Source organism: Anopheles bellator, chromosome 1 (genome assembly GCF_943735745.2).
Source record: "Anopheles bellator chromosome 1, idAnoBellAS_SP24_06.2, whole genome shotgun sequence".
Taxonomy (NCBI): Eukaryota; Metazoa; Arthropoda; class Insecta; order Diptera; family Culicidae; genus Anopheles; species Anopheles bellator.
This window is the reverse complement of record NC_071285.1, coordinates 53,674,864-53,700,004: the sequence shown is the minus strand read 5'-3', so window position 1 is coordinate 53,700,004 and position 25,141 is coordinate 53,674,864. Positions and strand designations below refer to the sequence as shown.

General features: G+C 52.4%; 2 protein-coding genes across 4 annotated transcripts in view; both read left to right on the top strand.

Moving 5' to 3' along the window:
• Positions 1-25,141, top strand: part of LOC131214254 (four and a half LIM domains protein 2) — a 51,861-nt gene that overhangs the window by 10,796 nt on the left and 15,924 nt on the right. Inside the window, exons 2-4 of one of the 2 annotated variants that reach the window (XM_058208634.1) lie at positions 4,822-4,993; positions 5,060-5,261; positions 5,425-5,669. In XM_058208634.1, coding sequence (XP_058064617.1) covers positions 4,822-4,993; positions 5,060-5,261; positions 5,425-5,669 — 619 coding nt within the window. Of the gene's footprint in view, positions 1-4,821; positions 4,994-5,059; positions 5,262-5,424; positions 5,670-8,500; positions 8,966-25,141 lie in introns of those variants that run through there. The other variant, XM_058208664.1, reaches the window with a different exon arrangement.
• LOC131214219 (mucin-2-like) lies at positions 15,143-18,448 on the top strand. Of its 2 annotated transcripts, none has more exons than XM_058208605.1 (2): positions 15,143-16,602; positions 17,101-18,448. In XM_058208605.1, the coding sequence occupies exons 1-2, from the start codon at positions 15,457-15,459 to the stop codon at positions 18,322-18,324; spliced, it is 2,370 nt and encodes a 789-aa protein (XP_058064588.1). In that variant the 5' UTR covers positions 15,143-15,456; the 3' UTR covers positions 18,325-18,448. The 2 variants fall into 2 exon arrangements, with proteins under 2 accessions (XP_058064588.1, XP_058064583.1); XM_058208600.1 differs by having other exon boundaries at positions 15,143-16,977.

Genomic DNA, 25,141 nt, shown 5'->3' with positions numbered 1-25,141 from the left:
TCGATAATCACAAGCGGATGAGTCGTAAAAAGGGGGCGTAGAAGCTGGCCAAACGCGCAAACACCTTGGCCTCGTCCAAGCTATTTTCCCCACGGCACGATCGTCGATTTTTCTTTTGATCAATTCTGCTCTATTGTGGTTTATGGCGGGGCAGCTTATTTTTATTGGACGTTCATAATAAATCGTAAACTTCTGATGTTTGTGTCTGAGGCCGAGCATAGTTTTGCCGCGCTAATGCATTCCCGGAACACCCCGACGGCTTTCCGTGATTTATTTGTTTTTCCACATAAGCTACTGCTTGCCATGGAAGAGAAAATATCCGTTCAATGGCAAGACATTCCTTGCTAATTTGTGTATTTATAAAATAAGCTCGTTATGATTGCGTGTGACAAGCGCCCAATGCTTGCTGACTCCGGAAAACGTCCGGAACCCATTAACACCGTTCGACGGTTCCGATACCCAACCACACCTTGATACCACAGCACAGTGGCCGTGGTAATGATGGGTTGAATTTAGTTTTTCCGCGCACGGCACGGATGTAGCCTAAAATACGCTGACCGTAGGGCAACGGCCGTCGTCTTCGGGGTGTCCCCAATAGTGGCAAATCAATACGAAAAAGCACGCCTTCCGGACTAATCTTCCAAATGGCAATGACATTCACCATTTGCACACTCTACAGCGCGCGAACACGCTGGTGGCTATTTTTCGATCCTTTTCCCTCCTTTTTCCACTGATGGCCCCAGATGGACACACAGTTAAGGAAATGAGCTGAACCTTATCCGGGTGGGAGCCCAGCCGGTAACCCGGGTGCGGGTGGGTGAAAGTAGCCTCGAGCAGCAAATAAAACCTCACCTCACCAATGCGCCCCCGAGTTCCCTGGGGACCGGCAATCGCCGGCGCTCCGGCACGGGCCGAAGGTTGATTTAATTAAATTTATGAACTATCAACGCCTAACGAACGCTGCCCTTTTTTCGACGCCGGCAAACGCTGAAAGGACACACCACTGTTGCTGGCCAGCGGTAATCGACCGTCTTCGTCGCTCGGAACGGAACGTCCATCGCGCCAGGATAACCAACTGGAACGTTGAGTCACCACCATCACGTCGGTCGGACCACAAAGGCTAACGAGAGAGAAAGAGCCTGATAAAGGGCGTAATAACTTCTTATCTGCGTTCTCCGCCGTGATGGGGGGAGCGATGGCTATTTTTGTAAATCTCGGTGGAATAAAGCAACCCGGGAAGTAACCCGGACCGCGCTAAGGACGCGTCGGTGACGTTTGTTGGCTATTTTTGGAAGTAACGACCACAATCCTGAGCAGTCGGCCGGCTACTTAACAGTGCCCCGATGGCCGCTAGCGATACGCCCCAGGATGTTAATTCCTGGCGCAGTGTGTTACATCGGCGCACAATAAATCAACCCGATTTCACAGGCCGACGCGGATCCGTAGAATTATGATGGAGGGTGAAAAATGCAAACTCCGCTCAATGTTTGACCTCTAGCCTCATCTGGATAGATAATTTTCCAGCGTGCCTCTGTTTCCTGTGTGCGTTCGTTTTTTCGCTGTTCCGAATTCTTCGGCGTCACTTTCATCTGACGCGGGACGACGGAACGATGCCAAACCGCGAAACACCTGCTCGAAGCAGATTCTGGGAATCGTCTTCAAGGAAAACCGGACCACGTTTCGCAGCCGTGGCCACCTCGTTGATCCCGAGCGGAAGCAGCGAGACTGATAGGTGAAGCTCTGTTTACGGTTCGCGTGTGGCCAATACTCCGGCCCGGAAGCGCTCGGGGACCACACAGCAGCAGCAGCAGCAGCAGGATGTAAATAAAGTCCTGTTACTCACAAGAAAAAAAGGAAAATCGTGCAAATCGATCGACCGAGAAAGCAAACAAACACTATCAGTGGGGCGGGCGTGTTTGCTTTTCCATTAGCGGAGACCACAACCGCCTCACATCGATCATGTGGAAATGAAAGAGCGCGCCAACCCCTTTCACGGTTTAATCGATCGGCCGGTCTGGGGACGGTGTCCCGGTTCTGTGGGAGTGGAAAATATTTCGGCCATCCAAAAACAAATTCTTTTCCATTTTTCAAATCGTTTACTTTCCCGTTTCGCGCGTTTGTTTTGTGATTTTTCCGCCGTTGCCACCGCACGAGCGCGAGTGATCGTCGGCGTGAGAAGCGGCGTGATGTTTTATGTTGGTCCTTCTCCTCTCGCGCCGGTTGTCTGCACTGTTTTTATTTGCACCTTTCTCTCTCTCGCTCCCTGTGCGAATCAGAGAAGAAACCAACTGATCGCGCGTCGATCACAAACCACGGGCAATCAGTTTGATGGGTGTTTTTGTTTGATTTCCCCGAAATGAACTGCTGGTTTCATTCACTTAGGCCGCATTGTGATGACAAACGTATTTCTGAAGCAACTGAAGCTAAACCCAAATACGAAGCATCCAGAATTTGAATGTAATTCTAATTTAAGAAACGTGAGACCATGTTTGGTTTGCGTGTGGCAGCACGTGTGGCGGTGGACAAGTTGTGAGAGGCTTCCAATTTTCATAAATTCACCAAGCGAAATGGGATACACCTGTTCCGGACGATGGTGATGATCCGCAGTGTGTGGAGTACGCGAGACTTTGGTGCAGTTACTAACTCGCCGGGGAATGTGTAAAAAGGGCCGAAGCTAAAGAAACAAACTATCGTAGTTTTGGGTGGCAACCATCGAGAAACATTCCACAATCATTTACGCTAATGAGAGACCAGTTTGTGTTTGCAGTTCGCGTCCAGTTCGTGTCCTGTCAGCGGCCACCTTACAAAAGCGGGAAAAATTAGTTTCCTCGGTGCTGAGTCAACCAAACCACAGTGTTACACTGCTGCATGTGTTAGTATGTAGTGCAATGATGAGGACATTATCCGCAGCGCAACGTGTGGCCGTGGCTTCACGGCGATCACCAGTGCAAACGAGTGTGCCAACTTCCGGAGCAAAGTTCTGGAAATAAGTGAAAGCTAAAGCAAACTAAACAAAAAAAAAGCATAAAATGCTCGACCTACAGCGGCACGCCGACTGTCCGCTGTGGGACGCCCTCGCTAGTCCCGTGGTGCCCTGGCCGGGTATGCGCTATGCCTGCGTCAAGGTGCTGCACGCCTACTGCAAAGTATTCAACAAACAGGAACTCTACGATCTGATAGTAAGGTAAACGCCACGTTCACGGCCCTTCATGGGTTGACCTTTGCCGCTTGAAGCTGGGAATAAAATTGCAGCCTTTGAAAGTGTAATTTTAAACGCATATTTTCATAACTGTTTTCGTTTCCGGCGGCCTTCGATGGGACAGAACTGAACTATCGCCATAAATCTGAAGGTTTTGTCAAACAATCTCCTAGTTAGTATCAAACTGCAAATTGCTAATCTGTAAGATCACGCACCCTTATGCGGTTAGAAAAAAAGCTTGAAGCTACGGTGCGACTCGTAAATTTGGAAGACTAATTGGAGTAGCAGTCAAAACCAAGCGTCTTCTCGAATTTCCACAACGACAGTGAGTAGCTCGTCATTGAACTTGACTTGCGCCGTGGGGCCACTTGATTATTGTGATGAATGGCACATTTTTAACCTGTAGATGATCCTCGTATAGGTGGTCAGCCGCGTGTGTCAGTCAGTCTAATTTTACCACTGAAAAGGATTTTCGAGTGGATACAGCATTGGCGTCTCACACCGAGCTCGGCTTCTGTTCCGCTCGTGGTGAATAAATCCCCAAGAGTTAACTAGCTCATTAGCCGGTTATGCTATCTCTCAGATGTTGGTTGAAGGCAGAATGAGCCCGAAGTGCTTTAATTTAAAGTGGCAACATAAAACGCCGAAGTTCACGCTTCAACGGGTCTGTAAATTTGACACGTTTCAATCACTTAACGCAATAAAATGCGAGGAATTTTGATGAACAAGAATCGAGAAGATCGTTTCAAATTAGCGTAAAGAGCATTTGTTCGCCGAAAACTACGAACCAAACAAGCCCATTGAGTCGCGTTCCATTTTTTTTCACCCAATAAAGTGCTGTTCCGATGCATCATCGTCCGGAACTGACGTTTGCTTCTCGACGCGCTCGGAACGGGCCCCATAAAGTGCACCACTTTACCCGCTCCGAATCCTCCGCTGCCGCAACCGATCGCCATTATGAGCTAATTCAATTAAATTTTATGATGCCCCGGAGAGCGGATCCCCACAACAACAACGGGACCAGGCGTACGGTACGGTGAGAGTAAAATCCGTGCCTCTAATGAGCTCCAACTCCTGCGACCGCAAGGTGGCGGACGGAGAAAAGTCTCCTCGGGTCCGCTCTGCCGTTGTGGTGCTGGGTTTGAGCATTTGTGGCAAACGAGCTGTTAAGCGTCTCGACCGAGCACGAGCGTTGGAATGTTTACTTGTGGCGCGTGTGCATGTATTGAGCAAAAACAGCTGTTTCAACCGAACAGCTGAATTCGCCATCCGAAGGAGCCGCCTGGTGTTTCTAGCGTTGCGAGCGCCGGTGCTGCCACCTACCGTTCGATAGCGGAAAGCGAGCTAACGAAACTTATCGATTCGAAAACTGTCGAGCAGTTGCCATTGCCGTTGGAAACGATGGAAACTGCCATGGAAAACGTGTTTCCAACTCTATCGGTTGAACCCATATAGAGAGGAATTCGTCCGCGCTCGGAGGGAAATTTTCGAAGACTGGGATTTCCTTGGGTTTGGATAAGGCTAGAAGATGAAGGCCACTGGTTTCACTGTTCCTTTCCACCGTAGTTCTCTTAAAAACGCGAAGACTGTTAAACAGGGAATGCTTGCCTTTGTCGTTGCAGGAAAACTTGCCAGGAGTGCAAGTGCCCGCGTGAAACGCATGCCGTTTACCACGAGCAGCTAACAACGGTGCGGGAACGACTCGGCTTCAAACATGACACCAACACCTCGCGCGTGGATCCGCGCCAAATGGGCTACACCTGGGTACCGCCGGGCATACTGACCTCAGCGAAGGTAAGCGGAAAGAGCACCCAGATGGTGGCAAACCCTGACGCTTTCACTCTTGTCCGCATATTTCAGATTCAACGATACTTCGATGTGATACCGCCGGAGAAGGTGCCCAAAATCGGCACACAAGGGGAACGGTTCCGTGACAAACAGCTGGTGTATCAGCTACCGAAGCAGGATCTTGCCCTGGATTACTGCAAACACGTGGAGGAGCAGAACCGTGGCTCGTACGAGGATTTCGTCGCGGCACGGAATGAAATTGCACTTGACATCGGTAGGTACCGGAGTTAGCATTAGTGTCGGTCCAGCATCAAAGAGTTCTTTACAAGCGGCCTCACGGTGTAGAAAGAAAGGTCAACAAGGGCTTTTCACCTATTCACGGCTGTCTCGAAGAATGCAATCACGGCTCTCTAACGAGGCATCTCTTGTGCCCGCAGGATACGTGAAGGATACGCCGCAGGCAACGAAATGCGCCGGTTGCGGTGAAACGCTAAACCACGGCGAGATGGCTGTGACGGCCCCGAAGTTCCGCGAGCAGACGCTGTGGCATCCGCGGTGCTTCAAGTGTACGACCTGTGATGAGCTGCTAGTCGATTTGACCTACTGCGTGCACGACGATCAGATTTACTGCGAGCGTCACTACGCGGAAATGCTGAAACCCCGTTGCAGTGCCTGCGATGAGGTAAGTGGCAACTTAATCCGTCCCTTGCCAATCACCCGAATCAGCCCCGCCAGTCGGGCTCGTACCGACCTGACTGTCTTTTAATTGATTGACAAAACGCTAAATGGCTCCGAACAAAACCGGTAAAACCTTTAATGGTCCAATAAAAGTGGCGCTGCCAAATGATTTACGGTAACGGCCCCACGGCTCGGATCATATGTAATTCCCTCTGGCCAACGGTGTGTGGCACTTTCGTGCGAAAGTTTCCATCTGCCGTCGGGGTGGACCGCGAACCACGTTGGCGACACTTTATATCGCCCGGCGCGGTGGTTCCGCTGTTTGCCCTCTGCTGTGACCTATGGGCCGCCATGTGTACATTCGATACATTGCCAATAAACTCGTGCCAAGAGTCAATGTTTGATTTACTGTGCCTCTTTCTCGGGTAAAAAGGATAAGGCTCCCCGCGTATCGGCAGTTGCACTTGCGGCCATACCGTGACGATTACAGCGATCAGCCGAACGATTCAATCACCACCCCACGGTTATCGAGTGGTTCCGATGTTGTTTGCCTTTAATGGTCTCGGAAGGATGTTTGGGTTCGCTGATATCGCATTTCTGTAAATCAAAGTGGAATCATGCTTTCGAATCATGCAATCGATATGTCTCAAAACAGACCAATTACTTTCTAAATATTGTAAAAAGCACTTTATCAAAGCAACAAAATGGATGATCGTTTAAGGACGTTTCAACGTGCCATGAAAACAATAAAAACCGGACGAACGGAAACGAGGCCAATTTATTAACATAATTGTTTCCCCGTCGTCGGTGCACGTGGTGGGAACGGGAACGTTTCGTTATGTATTATCGTGGCCGATGCACGGACATCCCTTTGACGGGCGCGCAGAGTCCGTGGCATAATTTTCACGCCTCACTAACCGCTTGACCACTCTTCGGTTGGCGAAGCCAAAGGCCAAACGAGACGCTACCGCTCCATTTCCGGTGCAGGACTTCCGCGCACTTCGCGGCCTTATCACTTCCATGTGCACTGTAAGCGGAAAAAAGGCGCGTTTCATATATTTACGACACTGGGCTGCCCCAGATTCCCCCGGTCCGTTCGCCACCGTCTGTCGGTCTATCGCTGGCGCAGCGGGACGTCGCCGTCATTTTGAAGGCCATCGAAAGGACGAATGGGCGCACCCCGGGCCGAGCGTAGGGATCATAATCACGCAAAGGAACGGGACCTGAAATAACACAAATTGACACAAATGGCTCACGGCGTGGGTTGGCCCGGCGGCCGTGGGCGTGAAAATATTAAGCGAAGGTGCAGCGCAACCGAGACTCTCATATCGCATTCCGGGATTGCCCCGGTTGTCTGGCACAACACTGTTGTGATAATTGATTTCCCTGCGTGGATAACCCGGTGGTCCTGCCGATAAGGTAGCGAAGAGGAACTGGTTCGCTAGCAGCGTGTTGTGGCTTTAATTATTTTTATTAGGGGAAAAGCATCCGGTTGCTGTCCGTCCGGGTGAGTATCAATTAGCCAAGAGGTTGTGAAGAGACAGCTTCAAACTTTGAGGTTGGTACAAAAGTCCCAAACGTAGTGGAAATGTGTTATTAGCAAGTGTTTTTTGGTAATAATTTCCCCAATTTCCTCGCTCCTTTTCGAACAACACAAAATCAGTGAGCACACTGACACTGACACAGGCGATCTGGCTGACCTCGGGCCGCCATTACTCGGGTGGGTTTTGGATCGGGCGCAAAATTTTGAGCAATTGCCAGACTACGTAAATCCTCACTTGCTGACGCAGCCGCTGGGTGCATCACTTCGCAAAAATGCACCTCCTAGGCGATGGCTCATAGCATTTCGCTCCAATTTGCTGCTGCTGAGGGTAAATATAATACAAAAAAAATTGCGCTCGCACTAAAAAGAGTGGCCCCAAAATGTAAACGCCGTTAGCTAATTGGTAGGGCTAATTGAAAGATGCGACAGCGATTTTGGCAAGATGCTCCGTTCTGGTCCATCTCTCCCACCGTGGACGTGGACCCGGCTCACTGCCTAAAACGGCACGGCAACTTTAATTACGGCCACGCGAAGCGGCAAAGTTTCTATAATTTTACACATATTTACAGTAAAACTCGTGAAACTGAATTCTGCTCGCCCCATGAAGCGCGTTATTTTTATCGTTAGTTATCCTGGTGGACGGTGGCCAAAATAAAATGTGGCGCCCCAATTTAACAGACTCGGCTCGGACTTTGTACGCACAAAATGGACCACGGTGCCTTCTTCGTCTCGGATGCTCATCTAGCATTTGTTGACATTTCGTGCTCGGTGCTCAGCGCACTTGACCCAAAGCCCGACGGGCGACGGGCGGGTTGGTTGATGGATTAGCCGTGCTACGTTTAGCGACGTGTAGTAAGCACCCGCCGGCAGTGCCAGCCTCCTCCCCCCCCACCACTGGCCGTCACTGTCGGTGAGCAAACGAGTTTTGGGGCCAGTAGCGGAATAGGAGTGGAAGCAACGAAAACAAAAAAAACATTGAAACGCGCGCCACGAGAGAACACTACCATCTTCGGCAGCCCTCCGGCGGCGGCGTTTCTAAGTGGGCATGGAGCAGACGGCGAATCGGTGAGTGGCCAGACTGGGAGCGAGCGAGAGAGAGAGAGAGAGAGGGCCGAGTAGCGTGCCGAAATAGCGCACTCCAAGCGCGCGGCGGGACCTCCGTATCGCCCGGCGCAGACGAGAGGCTCTTCGAAGGCGGCTTCGAGCGACGGCATTCAGATGTCCGCCCGAGACCAAGCGAAACAGCACCGTGCAACAACCAGACCAGGCGGGTTCGGGTCTACTAGGCAAGTGCGGCCACTAAGCGCGGCCAGTAACGAGCAGCAGCGCCCGACACACTAACTGCGACGGACGGATCCGAGCGGCAAACCCATCCGCTTCCAGTGGTGCGTGCCGCGAAACGAGCGAGTGTCGTCGCCCGGTTCGGTTCGGTGGCCGAGTGGCCGAGATTCGGAAGGAACACTGCGCCCGACTTGCCGCGACACCGTTGCGTCTGTTTGCTTTATTTCCTCGTGCGCCGCGTGTTTGTGAACAACGTGCCCGAAGTCGTCCTGTTCCGGGTTGTTTCGTGGCCCTACTGCTGCTGCTGCTGCTGTTTTTGTTTATTCCGACCTAAGTGATTCGGCCGTTACATTGTAACGCGTAACGTGCGATGTGAGTGGTGTTACGACAGTGCGTTACCATCGTTACTGCGTTCGCGTTTTGTGTCACGCCGTCACGGTCCGTTACTGCTGATTTATAGCTCTGCTTTCATCGAGGTAATTTGCCCAACTATACAAACGTGTGCGCCCGTGTGTCACATTTGATTGCCGCCGATAGAATGCTAATAGGGAAAGAGCGGTCGCTGGCGCTCGTTACGGGGCGTTTTGGTCCTGGTGGGACCTGATGGGAAGGGATCACCACCATCATCATCATCACCGTCGTGCTTCGCGCTCCAGTGGAGTTTGAGTGATCATTAACGGTGTGTCCGGGGTGTGAGAGCGCTCCAATTTACGGGAAATTTCGCCCGGCTAACAATGTTGCGTGACTTCCGGGGACCCGCCGTGCAGCATTTCCGCGCAACACAACTCGGTTGCAGTTGTGATCTCGCTCGCTCTCCCTCCCTCTCTCTCTCTCTCTGTTGCCCGTTGAAGTGCTAGTAACGGAGTAGATCTAGTAGTCGGTGCTGCGATAGAAACCACAACACATCCGAGTTGCGACATCCGAGCTGGGCTGGTGGCTGAACCCGATACTCGATCGGCAACACCAGCCCCACCCCCCCCGGTAACCAGTAGCCCAGTAGTAAGCGATCGTGTAATTAATTTCCCAACCGAAGCGCGACAACGCTCTTGTGGCCTCGACCAGGGATCATCGCGGCACACCGCAAATAATCGTCCGATCGAGCGTCCGGAGGCCGGGCGCGAGCAGGCGGGAAACCAAATACGGCCAACCGACCGAAAACCCCCGGAGCCAGCCGGTGCGTGCGGTTACGCGCGCGCCCCTCGGCAGAACCTGTTTCGAGCGTCGGTTTTCCTGCCAACGCGCGCGCCTCCCGATTAGGGCGAAACGATTCCGAGCGCGCGACAACCGAACCCCGGCCCGTAATTAAAGCGGGCGTGCTGTCGGTTGATTCGGATGTCGGTGTTTTTGCCCGGCCATCGCCATTCGCGGTTCAACGTTCAATTGGTTTGGACAGTGACAGCCCGGCGCCCAAAGCGGCCCGCAGCGGGTTGTGAGTGATCGGTTCAAAGCTTGAACCCGTCAATGCCATAAGCGATCCTGCAGCAAACGGTGCTGGCGAAGCCCACAGTAGAAGCAACCGTTTCGTTACGACATCGGTCGGAATAGGTGCTCGTGGAGGCTGTGTTTGCAGCTGGGTTGTTCACCTGACCCTGTGTGGATCGTTTTGAGGCGAAAACGTTCAGTTAAAACACCTTTTGACGCTCCATTTGAATTAATTTTTTTACTTTTAACTTTTAATTATGCAGCACGCAAGATGCATAAATCAGCCCATATTTTTTAGGTGATTAATGACGGGTTGAAATGTTAGAAATAGCTCAAAGAATCATGAGGGCGCGAACGGCCTTGTCGCTGCACTCGGCGGATACCACATGCACCGTGGGGGGCCATGTGCACGTGTCCCGGCGTCGCGGAACGTTAACCGGGGATCGATCGGTGACTAGCTGGGTTTGGCCTGGCTGCCGAGTGGGTGGTTTTGTAATTAGATTAATTAAAAAAAACGTAAGGCCGCCACCGGTAACCCGGGCCCCGGCGATGACCAGGACAAATTGCCCACAGCCAGGCACCTGGTTGTTAGATTGATGTGCTGCTGATTACCCAGAGAGAGCTTAAGCCCAACTTGACCAGGGGTTGTGCGTCGCATCGGGAGCCCCTCAGGGAGGAACATTGGCCTCTACACTATCAGCGCACGAGAATGGCATTTAGATAAGACACCACATCCTGGCTGGCTGGCTGGCTAGTCTGTTGTCCGTTTCTTCGCTCACCGCACGGCAGGGTGAGCCTGCCCGACGCATGGTGGTTCGTGCCAAAAGTTGGTGGCCAGAGGAGACCGAATGACATTTAAATGTCACCGGCAGCAGTCTGCAGTGAAGAAGAGTCCTTTTTTGTTTTTGTTTCCCGGAAGCTTGTCAGAAGGACTGGAGGAACTGGAGCCAGGAAAGGACACGTATGGCGGCAAGATTAGGAAAGTCCCGGAAAAGAAATTCGGGTCCATTTTGGACCCGAAGCGGGTACTGACGTGGACAGGAAGGAAACCATCCTAGAGGAGGAGATCCTATGGTGTTCCCATTCCCGTAGCATGTGTGTGTTTGTCACGGAAGAAGCCGGTCCTTGTTGGAACCGGACCAGCCAGAGGCTGTTCATTTGGAGCAAAACAGCAGAAAAACCTAAACTGGAACTCTCTCTCTGTCCGTCACAGCAGCTGACTGGCTGGCTGGCAGGACATTCAAAAGCCTGGAGGGCATTTTTTTTAAACTTCTTCTCCAGCCGGAAGAACGGACGACAGGCGGACGACAGCACACAAGTCCTCACAATCGTGTAACGCTCGTAAGTCGTGTGGTCCTGCGAAACACACACGTCCGGGTTCAGGTTTGGCTGTTTGCGACAAGTCAACACTCGGGTGTCTCGGCATGAATACTGTATCCGGAAGGAACCAATCATATTTTATTCAAATCCACTGCTGCGAAAGTTGTTAACGGGAGATGGACTAGAAACACTGATCGTCCCTTTTCGGGTGCAAATCGAGTGTGGAAACTTTTGGCATTAAACCTTCTTTCTTTTTCGTTTGGACAATTTTAATCAACATTCTGACACAATCATTAGCTTCGAAAAGTTTCCCCAGCGAATAGTTGTTAACAAAAAAACTTTACCAATGACGGGCCCGGATGCATATTCTATCTAGTGGCCGGAGCACCGGCAGCCGCAACGCCGGCGTGTCATTATCTTAATCAAGATCGAGAGAAATTGTGCAGAACAAAGCTCATCTTTCGCATCCCGGTTCCGTAGTCCTTTTCCGGCTTGCTCTGTCGCGCTGGGGCCGGGGTTCCGAGCCAGCTAAAGGGGGATTTAATTTAATTTAATAACAACCGAACTGAGGCCACGAAATCGGTGACGAAACTTTCCGCCGAGAACCGTACGATGAAGATTAGAAAAGAAGAGAGAGTGAGCAACGGGCATTGCGGTATGGTTTGCCCAAATGTCATGCCCGCAAACGGAAGCGAAGAGCATAATGATAGTACAGTGTGGAAACAGCGCCGCAAAAAGAAACGCTGACACCAACGTGCTGAACCCCCGAAAGGCTAATGGGGCTCGGAGTCGTGAACGAAAACCGTCAGCAGAAGTGCGCCGAGACGCCGCTGTTCGGTGAATATGACTTTTATTCGTACGAAATATAGATTGGGTCATTGTGTACCCGCGCAGTAAAGGACCAATAAAGGGATGGGAACGCATTAATGGAAGTGAAACGCCGCGCACTGGGAAAGTGCAGCGCCGATGGAGGCGCCTGGTAGGTGGTAACTTCCAGGCACAGGATGTACCGAAGACTGGTTAAAGCCGTTAGAGTGGTGCTCCGTGCTCGGCCGAAGTATCTCGTTTCGCGAATGTATGCTCCGTCATCGCCATCGATCATCGTTTGATTGAGTTCTGGTAACTTGAGGCTAAAGGCCAGACTCGTCTGCATCGTAAAGACCGGTCTGACCAGCTGATTTAATTCATTGCTAATTGTCTGCCCCGTGGCGGTGGCTTACGATCGCTTCGGCGACAAGTCGATAAACTTCCCATCAAATGGCCGACCGCTCGCAAGCAGCCACTCGGGCCATTCTCGGGTGGTAAATACCACGAACAGTACCAAGGAGTGTGAATGAATTTTCCCGAACTCACGCGCCGGTCAAAGTGTTCGGTGGCGTCGGAAAGCATCGGAAAAGTTTTCCCACCCCCAGTCGCAGCGCCATCTATGAGAAAATCCAATAACCAGACGGAACACTTTTACCGTCCCGATCCCGGGGCGTGGGAAAACTTGTATGGCACACCGCACAATGTCTGGGGGTGGCCGTGGAAAACACTGCCCTGGGTTGGCGGTTGGATCGCTTCTTCGATAAAATTCGGATCGGGATAAAAAGATTTATTTCTTTAAAATTGTACCCCATCGAGGAGTTGGGTTGGTGAACGAGTCAACGACGTGACACCGAACATGTGCTGACATTTATCTTGCGCTTTGCTTGCGTCTTTGACGCATCGGACCGATTTTTTGGCTTGGAACCAAGCCTAATTTTTTTTTATCGAGAAACGACTGCGGGTCGAAATTATGACGCCATTATGAGGTGTCGGAATAAATTTAAACTCTTCTGACACCGGAACGGATCGCTCATCGTTCGCGCAGTTTCGTGGAGAAATGTGTGTCCAACTTTTTAATATTAGCCCGCTGAGCTGCGATGTGTTGCGCTCGCTTTTCACTCCCGACTCGGCTGACATTCCAAATCCGGTCAGGTTCAGTTCGCCACTCGGCGCGCCCGAAGGTCATAGGGATTCGCCTGGTTCTGACATTTCGACTCCCCGCGCGGTCCGCACGAATGACGCATCGCTGCAGCATCACCCGTGGTGAAGGTATTTTTAACCCGTCCGAGATCCCCTTCTGGCCGTCAATCGACCGAGAAAGACGGCTGCGCTCATGTTCCCCCCATCGATCGCTGACCGGTGATCGAGGAGTTCAAAGAGTTGCCACGCACCGACACCTTCGGCGGGTGAGTGTGGTGGCACACAGAAAATAGAGTGCAGTCAGTTGGTGGTGGTTCGCCATTAACCACTGTCAGCCGTGATTTCACGCGCAATGCACGCAGACTGCAACAACACCGCCGAAAGATGCACCGGCCCAGTGATGCCAATTTATGAGGCCGCCACTGTGACACGCAATTATTTTCGGTACATATTCGGTGCGCGTGAATTGCACTACAAGACAGCGAACGTGGCGTACCGTGGCGAAGAGTTATCGCCCGCCGGGGCTAGGGCTAGGACGATGCCGGATGCCTCGAGAGATTAAGGCAACAATGTCAACAACGAAACAACGGTTATTGCGGGGTCGACAATATTTATTTATTTTTGCACAGTACAAATACACGCGAACACAGTTTTTTGTCTTCCTTATCACTTCAGCCATTTTTTGATGATATTTATGATGATATTTATGAGCAGTGTGGGATTCATTTGGCTGTGCATGCCAGGAATTACTCTTACATTCGAAAATGAGGTTAATCTTTTTCAAGTATCTGCGCGAAAGTGATTCTTTTTAATGTACGAAGACAATGATTTTTGGTAAACAATAGGATTCTTTTTTTTAATGTGGCCAATGGGACAATCCTTCAGCAAATGGCGTATTGAACGTCGATCACCTTCTAAACAACTGTCCGCAGTCATGAGTTGACTTACAGTTCCTGACACATTGGTTGAAACGTTCCGAGCCTAAGAAAGAAATTGTTTTTTGTTCGAAATTGCCTTTATTCATTAACTTTATCTTCATCCAGAGCCACATAATCATTCCAGCGCCTTCAGCCAATTTCACTAAATATCACTTTTGTTTAGAACGATTTATGTTTTGCCTCAGTTTCATCAAACCAACGTGTTATGGTGGAACGGAGTCCTTATAACACTTTTTAAGTCACTTTTAAAACATGTTACATTAAAACACGATATTGTGTTTGATCCATTGTTTTGAAAAAAAAAACAAACGTAGCGTTACTCGCAATAACTCGCAAATTGAAGAATAAAATATCACGATTTTTATTTAAGGTTAGTATTAACTGGAATAGCAATGATTTAGACTAGCGCTATTTTGGTATTAGGTATTAGCTCGGGACATTTCAGCCCATGTGTTACATCACAGTAGGCTCACAAATGTAGACTTCGACCATCACCGGCATTCCGCGCTAGTGAGACTACTACGATTGCACGATTGCAACCAAAAAACGCCAGTCAGTTAATGACAGCTGTTTATACAATTGTTTGATAACTGAGATCAGCTAACAAAATTCGTATCAAAATTGCTTCCTCACTTCTACCACATAGTTTCACCCCGGGCCCGGGCCTGTCTTGCGCATAACTTGCGCACCGTAAGCCTATTTTCGACGCTGCCACTTCCTGATGCATCGGCGTCGGCGATACCTGTGCGCCGTCCGTCCATCCGTCTTGTTTACAAATGACGGAAACGAAACCGCCGACTTCCCCGCCGACGAGAGTCGGATCGGGGTGACAATCGGTTCGATCAAAGGTGGGCCCGATCCGATCACTTCCGATCGCCGGGGGCCGGGTTTGATGGCTATTGTCGATCGATCACTCGCCCAGCACGATCGCTTAATCGATGAAAGTCCCTTGTCGGGGCGCTCTTTCTTTCCCGCTGGGTGATCGATTAATGGTGGGCCGCGTGTCAGTCGTGAATCGTCTCACGATCGCGCACGATACGCGAAGGCTTCACCCGTCCCAGAGCCCGGGCGCGAATCAGTTTTTGGTGCCTCGAATCCATCCCGTCTGGAGGCTCTGCTCTGTGATCGAAGAGAATGTTCCACGGCCGCGGTGCCGGTGGCCTGTAGAGCGCGCGCGTTACTCGGAGTCAAGCCGGAGTGAGTGAGTTCCGTCGTCGTCGAGTGGGTCGTTGTGTAACGCACACGGGGCTTACGTAATCCGGCGCACGGCGCAGGAAGGACCGTTTTTTCTCGGGGGAGGGGAACCGTTTGTTTCTGAGGTTTGGGGCCGCACATCAATCATGGGTGTTATGCTGTCGGTGCTAGTGGCCAGCGTCGGTGCGATGGACCTCATCTACTGCCTGGCGTACGTCTCGAATCAGGTCACGGAGGGCCCCTCACCGACGGCGGACGATGAGGGGGCCGGGCTCGAGCAGTACCGGAAGGAGATCGACCGGCAGCTGGCGGCTGCACCGCGGAGCACGATCGAGGACGTGACGGTCGCCCAGGATGGGGTCCCGTACCGCGACGGCTACCGGGTGGAACAGTTCGACGAGGCACGACTCGATGCGCTGGGGGCGAAAATTCGTGACCTCGAGCGGCGCAGCCAGGAGAAGGAGCAGCGCCTGGAGCAGCTGAACGTGGCGCTCCGCGAGCTCGAGCGCAAGTCCGTCGAGCGGGAGCTCCAAGGACGCTCGCGGCCGGTTAGTCGCGCTCCAAGCCCGGACCGTCCGGAGACCGAGGTCCTGGCCGTGTCACCCACCCTACCACAGATCGTGCTCGACGACGGGGGGCCCGGTGCGGAGCCTCGTCCCAGTTCGAGCAAGTTCCGACCGATCCGCCGGGACGATGAGACGCGCCGGTCAGTGAAGCGGCGCTCGGTCACCTCGAACGCATCGCAGGACGATCGGGCCGAAGAGCTGCTGCTGCTGAGCCAGCTGGAGGAAGAAGAGGCAGCCCACATGCAGGACTACGTGCCGCTGACGTACGCCCGGGACGAGCATCCTGCGGGACCGGCGGATGCGTTCGGGAAGCGCCACAAGATCAGCCCGATCCCGGAGCTGTGCCAGATGCACGAGGACGAGGATCGACAGTGGGTGCCGGAGCGATCGCCGGAGCCGACCCTCGCGGCCAACATTACCCGCCCCTGGGGTGACATCAAGCTGGACGAGGTCAAGGAGCGAGCCGTCATCGCTCGCCGCTCAGCCCGTTCCCTCTCGATCGAGGAAGTCGAAACGCCTCGCCACAGTCAGAGTGAAGGCGAAGAGGAGAGTCGACCGGGGCCGCAGCTGCGGGCCTGTGAGACGGTCCCCGCGAACCTCAGTCGCGCCTCGTCGCGCTCGGTCAGCCCGGACCACGCCGAGCAGCCGACGTTGCGCCGGACGACCAAGGAAACGGACCTGGCCAGCCTGCTCCTGCTGACGGTGCCGGATGGCGCGGACCGCAAGGCAAGTAGTACCTGGACCACCGAAATCACCATCCACACCGAGGAGTCCGACTCCGAGGGCCCGACCCCCCGCACCACCCACTTCATGCAGTCCAAGTCCCCCTCGCCGTACGTGGAGGACGACGACGACCAGGACGCCGACCAGGACGCGACACTCGGACGCACCACCACCACCACCACCGCTGACCGTTCCAACCGCCTGGTCCCGCTCGTCCCCCCCATCGACACCCACCGTCCCCGCTCTCCCACACCCTACGACCAGCCCTCCTCGAGGGACACCACGCCACCGTCGACGCCCGCGAATGGTTCCGATCCGTTCGACTTCCGGCGATCGCCCAGCACGACACCGACCCGGCCAGGCGACGCTCCGATCGCTGTGAGTACGGGTGTGGGCTGTGGCGGCGCCGACCGCCACCACCACCGCTGCGCCCCCCCCGTCACCCAGTCGCCACGGGGCGTGATGAAGATTGTTCTAAAAACGGTTTATCTCGAATTCTAGGGCACATCGCGTTCCCCAACGCCGCCCACCGCCGGCCCTAACCTCTCCCCCCATCCTTCCCCCCGGTCATCGTCTTCGACACAGCCGCGGCGCAAGGAGCGCAAGCTACGACGCGTCGCCCGCAGCCTGACACCGATCGACTACGATCAGACGTTCATGGACAGCTTCACCGAGCAGCGGCTGTCGGTGTCACCGGCCGAGCTGGAGGACTACATCAACAGCATGGACTCGATCGATTTTGTACCCCCGCGGCTGACTCCACCGCCCTTTCTGTACCGCCCCCGGGCGATCCCGAGCCTGGTGTTGACCGACGCCCAGGGTTCCGATGCTGAGTTCCACGCGGATCTCTCCACCAGATCGTTCTATGGCGGGACCGAGGGTCACCCGGACGTACAGTTGAACCATCGCGTGAGCTATGGCGAGTGGCTGAAGAAGTTCCCGGAGCACCAATCGAGCCACCTGTCGCTGGAGGACTTTGACAGTGACGACGAGGAGGTGGAAACGATCACACGCAACGCCGATCGCGGCGAGGCCGAGGGCGATGGGTTGCTGTTTCCGACGGGACGAGGAGCTGGTTCGGGCGAAGTGACACCAGAGGTCCCACTGGCCGCAGTACCGTCACCGGTTGCCACTCCGGAGCCGACGATGATCCGCGAGCACACCCAGTTTCCGGTCAATGTTCCCGCGCTCTACGCAACACCTTCGCCAGTGTCCCTGGTGTCGCCGGTGTCGCCGGTATCGGACCTTTCGGACCTATCCTCCTCGCCAGTCACCGTTTCCCCACGACCCACCTCTCCTGACCACCCCTTGACCGTGACGGTACGCCTATCGAGCCCAGCGCCCGAGACGCACTTTACGCCGATATCACTCACCTCTCTGGACGCCGACGATCGGCAGCAGCGATCGCTCACACCCACCACCACCACACCGACACACTCACTCCGGGTGCCCCGATCCCCGAGCATGTCCCCGCTTCCGGTGGACATTTCACCCGAGGAGCTCGTCTTCGAGATCGGCCACCTGGACGGGCTGATCTTTGAGGCCAAAAGTCGAGAACCCTCCCCATCTCCGGCAAGGCAACCGCTGCTCAGTCCGGACGAGCTGGCATTCGACATCGGCAACCTGGGTGGACTGATTTTGGGACCCCCGAGCCGTAGCGTTTCCCCGGTGCCACCAGCGTCCCGAACACTGAACGGATCGCCGACACCGGACGGCAACGAGTAACACGAAACGAACACACGAACACCGGAACTACTACTCCCCTGGACTATCACCACGACTACTGCTAGGACCCTATGTTATGTGCTTTTCTGGAATAAAGAACACGAAAGAAAAACCAATCCGATCCGGCCCGCCCGAAGCCGTGCGTTGGTTTCGTTCTTTTCCGCCCCGTTTTGGCAACTGCTCCTTCTCCGAAGGCCTGCGCTCCTTGTTGACAATTTAATTAGCGGCCTGCGCGGTCGGCCAGGCCAAGTCGGGACGCAAGCCAAAACACTTTGCGCTTCATCAGCCCAACCAGATCAACCGTGGCCGTGATGGGTCCACAAATAGCCACCTGGGGCTATCGGTTGGCGGATGGCGCTAAGGACACTGGGTGGCTGGCAGATCCCCGGTGTTCGGTGCAGTGTCTCGTCTCTTTGCCACCAGACCCCAGGCGGGGGGGAGAGGGTCCATTGTGGGTGATTTATGCGCCGAGAGGGCGGTTGTCTCGCGGTTTTACTGTTTTGTTGTGTACCGAGAAGCGCCTGTCACTCGGTCGGGCGTCAAAAATGCACTCGAAACGCTTCGTTTCAGGATTTTTTGGTACCGCCTGATATTACGCATTACAGCGTGGTGGGCCCTCGGACCGAACTGATTTAATTGTCACTAATCTGCACGTGGCTCGGTGTTACCACCAGCAACTAATTAATTATCGGCGGTGACTTTCACGGGTAATGTTTATGTTTCGCTGCAACCGCAGCTTATTTCAGTGTCCACATTAGAAGAGGATGGAACTTAAGAGACTTTCGATCAATTCTCACACAAATAGTGGATTTCTTTCCAATGAAACTCTTCGAAATTCATTCGTTGCATCCGACAACGCCTGCAATTCCGCGTCTTCAAACCTTTTCACTGCATCAAGATGATCGGTGTCCTTTAGTTCGAAATCACCATTTTTAAAGTGCCTAAACTATTTCTCACATGCTTTAATTCCTGGAGCAAATGCTGCATAATCTTTCGAGAGCCAACGATGTGCTCCGACTGCTTTTTTTGCCCAAAGAAATAGCAGTAGTAGCAAATTCCACGAATGTTCTTTAATCGGAACGAAACTCGACAGCTTAGTAATATTTTTAAAATGTTACAGTCGAATGAAAAAAAGGGATTTAACTTATACGCCTGGTAAATTTACCACACATCCAGGTCGCTTTGAAAAGACTGTCAACTTTCGACATTTTTGCTTTTCAAGATCCGTGAGTTGGGTCTGGCGTTTAAAACTAGTTTAAAATTGAGCACAGTTGATCCAAAATCGGCCGAAAACGGGGAGGATACTTTCAAGAACAAAATGAAGTTGTCCAATCGATGCTAACGATGCTTTGAGCTCATGAAGCGAACCATTTTCGGAGCTGGAGCTTTATGAGCGGTACGTGAGAGATCGGAATAAAATATCCAAGGAATTGGAATACCAACAGAACGTGTTGGCTACATTATTGGAGCAGGAACAATTCTCGGTACCTAGCGCCTTACGATTTTCATTTGTTTCCTGTACCTTAAAATAGACCTCAAGGCTCGCACAATGACGCGAAAGCCTCGTCCTGAGCTCGTGAAAAGTCAAAAGAATCTCGATTACGGGTTGGTAATGATTTGCGGGATTTATTGAAACAAAACAGCGATTGCATCTGCATTACGCAGATGGCCTCTTAATGTTCCCCGCATTACTCACCACTCACCAACAGGGCTTTGGATTGAAAATCATCGCTTCGGAGGGTGCAGAATGTTTCATTAGCGATGATCATTCCGCTTTGCACCGGTGGTCGGCCACCGTATTACGGCATTATTGATGTAAAAATAAACCATGCACCATGCGGCTTGCAGCATCTGCGTCCGGCGCATCCCAACCCCCACGGGGCTGTTAGGTTGCGGTAGGAAGCAGATAATTGGTATATAAATCAAAACCACCCCCGGTGACCCCAAAAACAGGGATCGGACACAGAGACTGGGGCAACTGACAGGGGTTTGCCGGAACCAAATGTGCTGCCACCTCCAGCTTTGTCGCTCACCGGCCGGGGTTTGTATTTTTGGCAAAAGAATTTGCCGCCCGGCGATCGCCGTTTTTCCCAATCATCCGTGGCCGGTGCATTGCGCAATGGACACTACAAATTAATCTTCCCCCTCATAACAAGCAGGCGGGGAGGCCATTAAGGCCGATCGCGGCGAAGCGATCGTCTCAGCGTTGACAGAGAAATGGGTGCGGAAATGGGTGACCAAATTTTTCCAATCCACGACGCGCGATGCGTTTTGGCCGAAAATTGGTCGGCCGGCGACGGTCTAAAATAGCTCCACCGTGGCCAGGACAGGGGGCGCATACATTTTGCGGTGATTTCGCGGTCGGTTCGTTGTTTCGAACGGCCGCCCCACATAAAAGTTATATATATACGCACACGCCCCAGACAGAGAGAGAGAGAGAGAGAGAGATGACTCCGAATGATGTTGGCCCGGGGGCGAATAAATCGTGCTGGAAATGGACACGCCACATTTGGCGCACACGATTTGGTGGCCCGCGTCGGAAAAACGGCCAGCCAATTTTCCACCCAACTTGGGTTTGGATTTTTATGGCCCACCGTTCTCCTCTGGAATTCTTACAGCCGAATCACGGCGATCACGTCCTGTTGACCACCCTTTTGGAATAAGTCAAAATGGAACACATTTTTGCGATGAATCTCTGTGCCCTCTGGGGCGCCCATCGGGCAACGATGAGACGGGGTCACCGCTTGGTGTTGTGGGTCGTAAATCACATTAACACTGCTGCCGTCGGGCGGTCGGATTATCTGAGGAATTTCGATCAATTTCAGCTAATCCGACCGTAGATTGCCGCGGTACGCCCGATGAGCACCCATCCGAGCGGCCCAAGAAATAGTTTCACGGTCGTCGCTCGAAGCGATCTTTCACTGATCGCGATCCCTATGCTGCACCCGTGTCTCGATTTTCCACGCGAAAACTCTGGCTGCTGACCGCGGGCAAGAAAAGAAGAAGCAGCCGAACACGGCGCGCGAAATGGAAATGTGTGCCGGGTGCATAATGTGTAGCCCGTCCTCTTTTTAGGGCCCCTCGGCCTCCGCGTGGGAGGACACCGGTGTGGGTGGCGACCGGCGCCAAATGTCTATGAGACCCCCGCACACAGGCACGCAGGCTGTTTTATGGCTTGTGCACTATAGCCGGCCGTGTCTCCCTCTCGATCTCTTTCCCCCGGGCGTCCTTGCTATCCATCTCGACGCGACTCCTTTGGACAACCTCGTTTTGTTCCGAGTTCCAACCAACCGTAAGAAAATGTGTTTGATTTATTGTTTCGCAACGCTCTCGCGCTTACGAAATCGAGACCTGCAAAGTAAACAGCTTCTGGCTGGCCTGGCTGGCCCGTGCTACCGTTTGAAGGCGTGCGGGTGTCATGGCTGACGATCCCCTAGGACGATCGCTTTCCATTTCCGTCGGTGCCAGGAGACGAACGAAATGTTGGTCGGCAGAAAAATGCATCATTACTAGACGGGTAAACAGGTCGAGGCTTTTCCCGGGCAAGCCGAACGCCTTGGTTTGGAAAAATAATCCTTGCCACAGGTGGAAAGTTTATCTTTCTAAGACTTCTGATTATCCTGATTTGTGACCTCTTTTCCAAAACAGAATATTAATAAAATTAATCTTCAAGAATACTATAAGCGAGGTCAACAGCAGCCTAAACGGTTGGTGACATTTTCAAGCTCCGTGCTTCGGAACGGATTGGAACCGATCAATTGGTGTGGAGCTCTACCTGTGGCTCATTGCAATATTAAACAAAAACAGGAGATCAATCATATCTCCTAACATTTTAAATAAATTTCCAACCATAAACAGGAATGGTTAGCAAAAAGGCTACCGCAGAGATATCTTTCGTTTAATCTAAAACACAGCAAATTTTCACTTCAACTCAACCTCGAGTCCACAGCTTGCTTTGCACCGTTGTTTACGCTACACGTTCACCGTTTTTATGCTTCTTGCTCGGCTCGTAAACATCGCCAAAACATAGCAAGCTGTAAACGAAAGGCCACAACCTTTACCTTAATCTTCGGAACGACTGTCGCGAGATTGGCGAACAATACTTTGTCTTTCAGCAACGTTTTGACGGGAGGCAATTAACGCACCAAGCACGATGTCGAATTTTGCGTGGCATTAGATTTAAATCTTTCACGACGCCCCTGACACAGGTCCACGATGATTGTTACAAAATGCTCCACATTCAAGTAATATGCTTCACATTTCACCATAACTTCCCAACGATCGGTCCGTTTGTAACGAATCCCCTAAATCACTACCAATTGACTAATGTGACACTAAACCGAAAACGCTCTCTCCTTCTCTTTCTCTCTCTCTCTTGGTCGCTCACAGGTAAGCTCGTAAACAACCCGCGCGGGGTGTAGTTAAATTAAAAAAGCCAACCTCCTTGGTCGGTCGTGGGACCGACACCTACACGGGACGCGCGCACTGTGCACGATTAAAGGTAACAAGTTGACCGCTTCCATACCCCGCTCCCCCCTGTGGTCGACCGTGAACGACGGGGCGCACACGTTTCCTGACATGCGACCCATTTCTGTCAACGCTTCCGTCAAATCTATTTCAAATGGTCCCACGCGCGGCCGCCGCTACCATCCACGGATGCTACTGTTTCGGTGGGACCTGTTTTCCGACCGGAACCCACCACCCGGATCGGTTCGGGTGGGGGGTGGCGTCCACAGCTCATCATTACTTCATTTGTAATTCTGTGTTGGGCCGATGGAAATATTGCGTCGAATCCGGTCGCTCTCCCGGGGCGAGTTTGTTGTTGACCCCAGGGGCGGTTAGCGAGCCAGCAAGTGTCCATTGATTTATGGTGGCTCGTAAAATCTCACGATCGGGACGGAGGACGACGCCGGGCTCTCGACAAGGACGTCACCTCCCGAAAAGTAGAAGGGAAAACAACGATCGTGATCTGCGTGCGCTTCTCGTGTGAGTTTATTTTTATATGACTCGCGAGCGGCCAAGCCAACCGCGGACAGGAAAAACGCCCTCCGAGAACCACCGGAAACCGGCACCCAAACCCGGTGCTCCGTTCCGTGGTGGGGCCGCACAACAACAGCCGCCGGTACAGTAATGATGATGATTGGTGAATGAAAATTGAAAGTCGCAAAATATTTATCCGCCACTCGAGTTTTACGAGATCGCTGGTCGCGACAGGCGAGAGATTATTTATTTATCCACTGCGGCGGCTTGCTACAAATTAGTGGTGAGGCGAAAATTTGGCAATTAATAAAAGGCGCTGACAAACTGGTCACTTTATTTGCATTCTTTGAGAGAGAAAGGAATTCTGTCAGCCGCCCTCGGTGACCGGGCATGGAAGCATTGATGAATGACACTTCCTTCAGTGCTCGGGCTCCAACTATTGGTTCGTGCACCGGTGCCGAATGTCACGATCGCGATCTATTTCCATGCCCGGCGCGTATGTTTGTGGTATCGTCCCACAACTTCCTCGCAGCGCCAGGACGGGGTTGTAAAATTATATGCTGACAACTCCGCCCAAGCCGTCGGGTCGGGTGACGGGTGAAAAATTATCAATTTGGTTCGGAAACCGTGAATCACCGCACTCTTGCGTGTTTATTTTTCGGTGGCCGTCATTGGCCGCCGTCAGTCCTTGCGTGTGCGTGGTGGCCTCGGATCCTGTCCCGTGTGCAAAAGTGACCTTAACGGGTAGCCCGGCAACCTCGCAAGTGGACGATTGGCGCAGAAAACGCAGACCACACCGCCAACTCCCGGCGCTGTGTTGTTTGCCACTTGTTGGCGAGTTTTCGCCTATGGCCTATGACGTCATCTGTTTATTGGGGGTTCGGAAAATGATAGCGTGTTGATATCGGTCGAGAACCGGGGTGAGTGGGTTATTTTTTGTTTTCCGTCTCCCAATTGTTGGTGACGCACGATAATTGAGGACGGTGGTGAGTTTCTGTGACGTGCTCCTCGTATTGCTAATCATGGGACCGCCGGTTTTCAATTACACGCTCATGCACTAACGGCTTCTGTTGTGATGGTTCTTGGCCAGAAAATGAGTACGACGAGTTTATGATGTCAATTTTCTTAAGTGCAGCCCAAGGTAACAGAAACAGATGTCACTGTCTGGTGTAAGATTTATGGCTCATTCGCTGCGAAGGTTATGCGTGTATCATGATTTTTAAGGATCGTTTCATTCAGCGTTCCAATTGTTCTAATTGAATCAGTCTGATTCAGTTCGGCTTCCCTGACTTTTCAATATCCTAAACCTACAAAAGAAACATTGAATTTGCCAATATTTAAAGTTCTTCTAAACTGACGCGCAATTGCGCCTAATAGCCTAATGTTAAATCGCGGCGAAAAAAACCGTACCTCCTGCCGGCAAGTTATTTGACGCTCTGCCAAAACCGGGGATTTATTCCGCCAAAGATTCGGCCCATTTTCGCCAGATTTCCATCAGCCAGTGTGCGAGGCGTTGAGAACGGACCAAGAATTTCGGAAGATGACATCCAACGCCGGCGATGACGGTGATCGCGGGCGATAGTGTTTTCTTTTGAAAAATGATGCCAAATCTCGGATCACGCTCGGTGTGACAGGTTCTCCTTGGTGGTGGATGTTTACCAACCCTCTGCTCTGCTCTGCGCGTGTGCCCGTGTTGGCCTGCGCTTCTAGATACGTCTTTGCTAATGATTGAAAAATGGCAAAACATGTCGACAACAAGCTTACAAGTCAACCATTGCACGCCCGACCGGCCGACCGAGGTCGTGTGGCAACCGTAAACGTCACGGTCGCTGGTGGC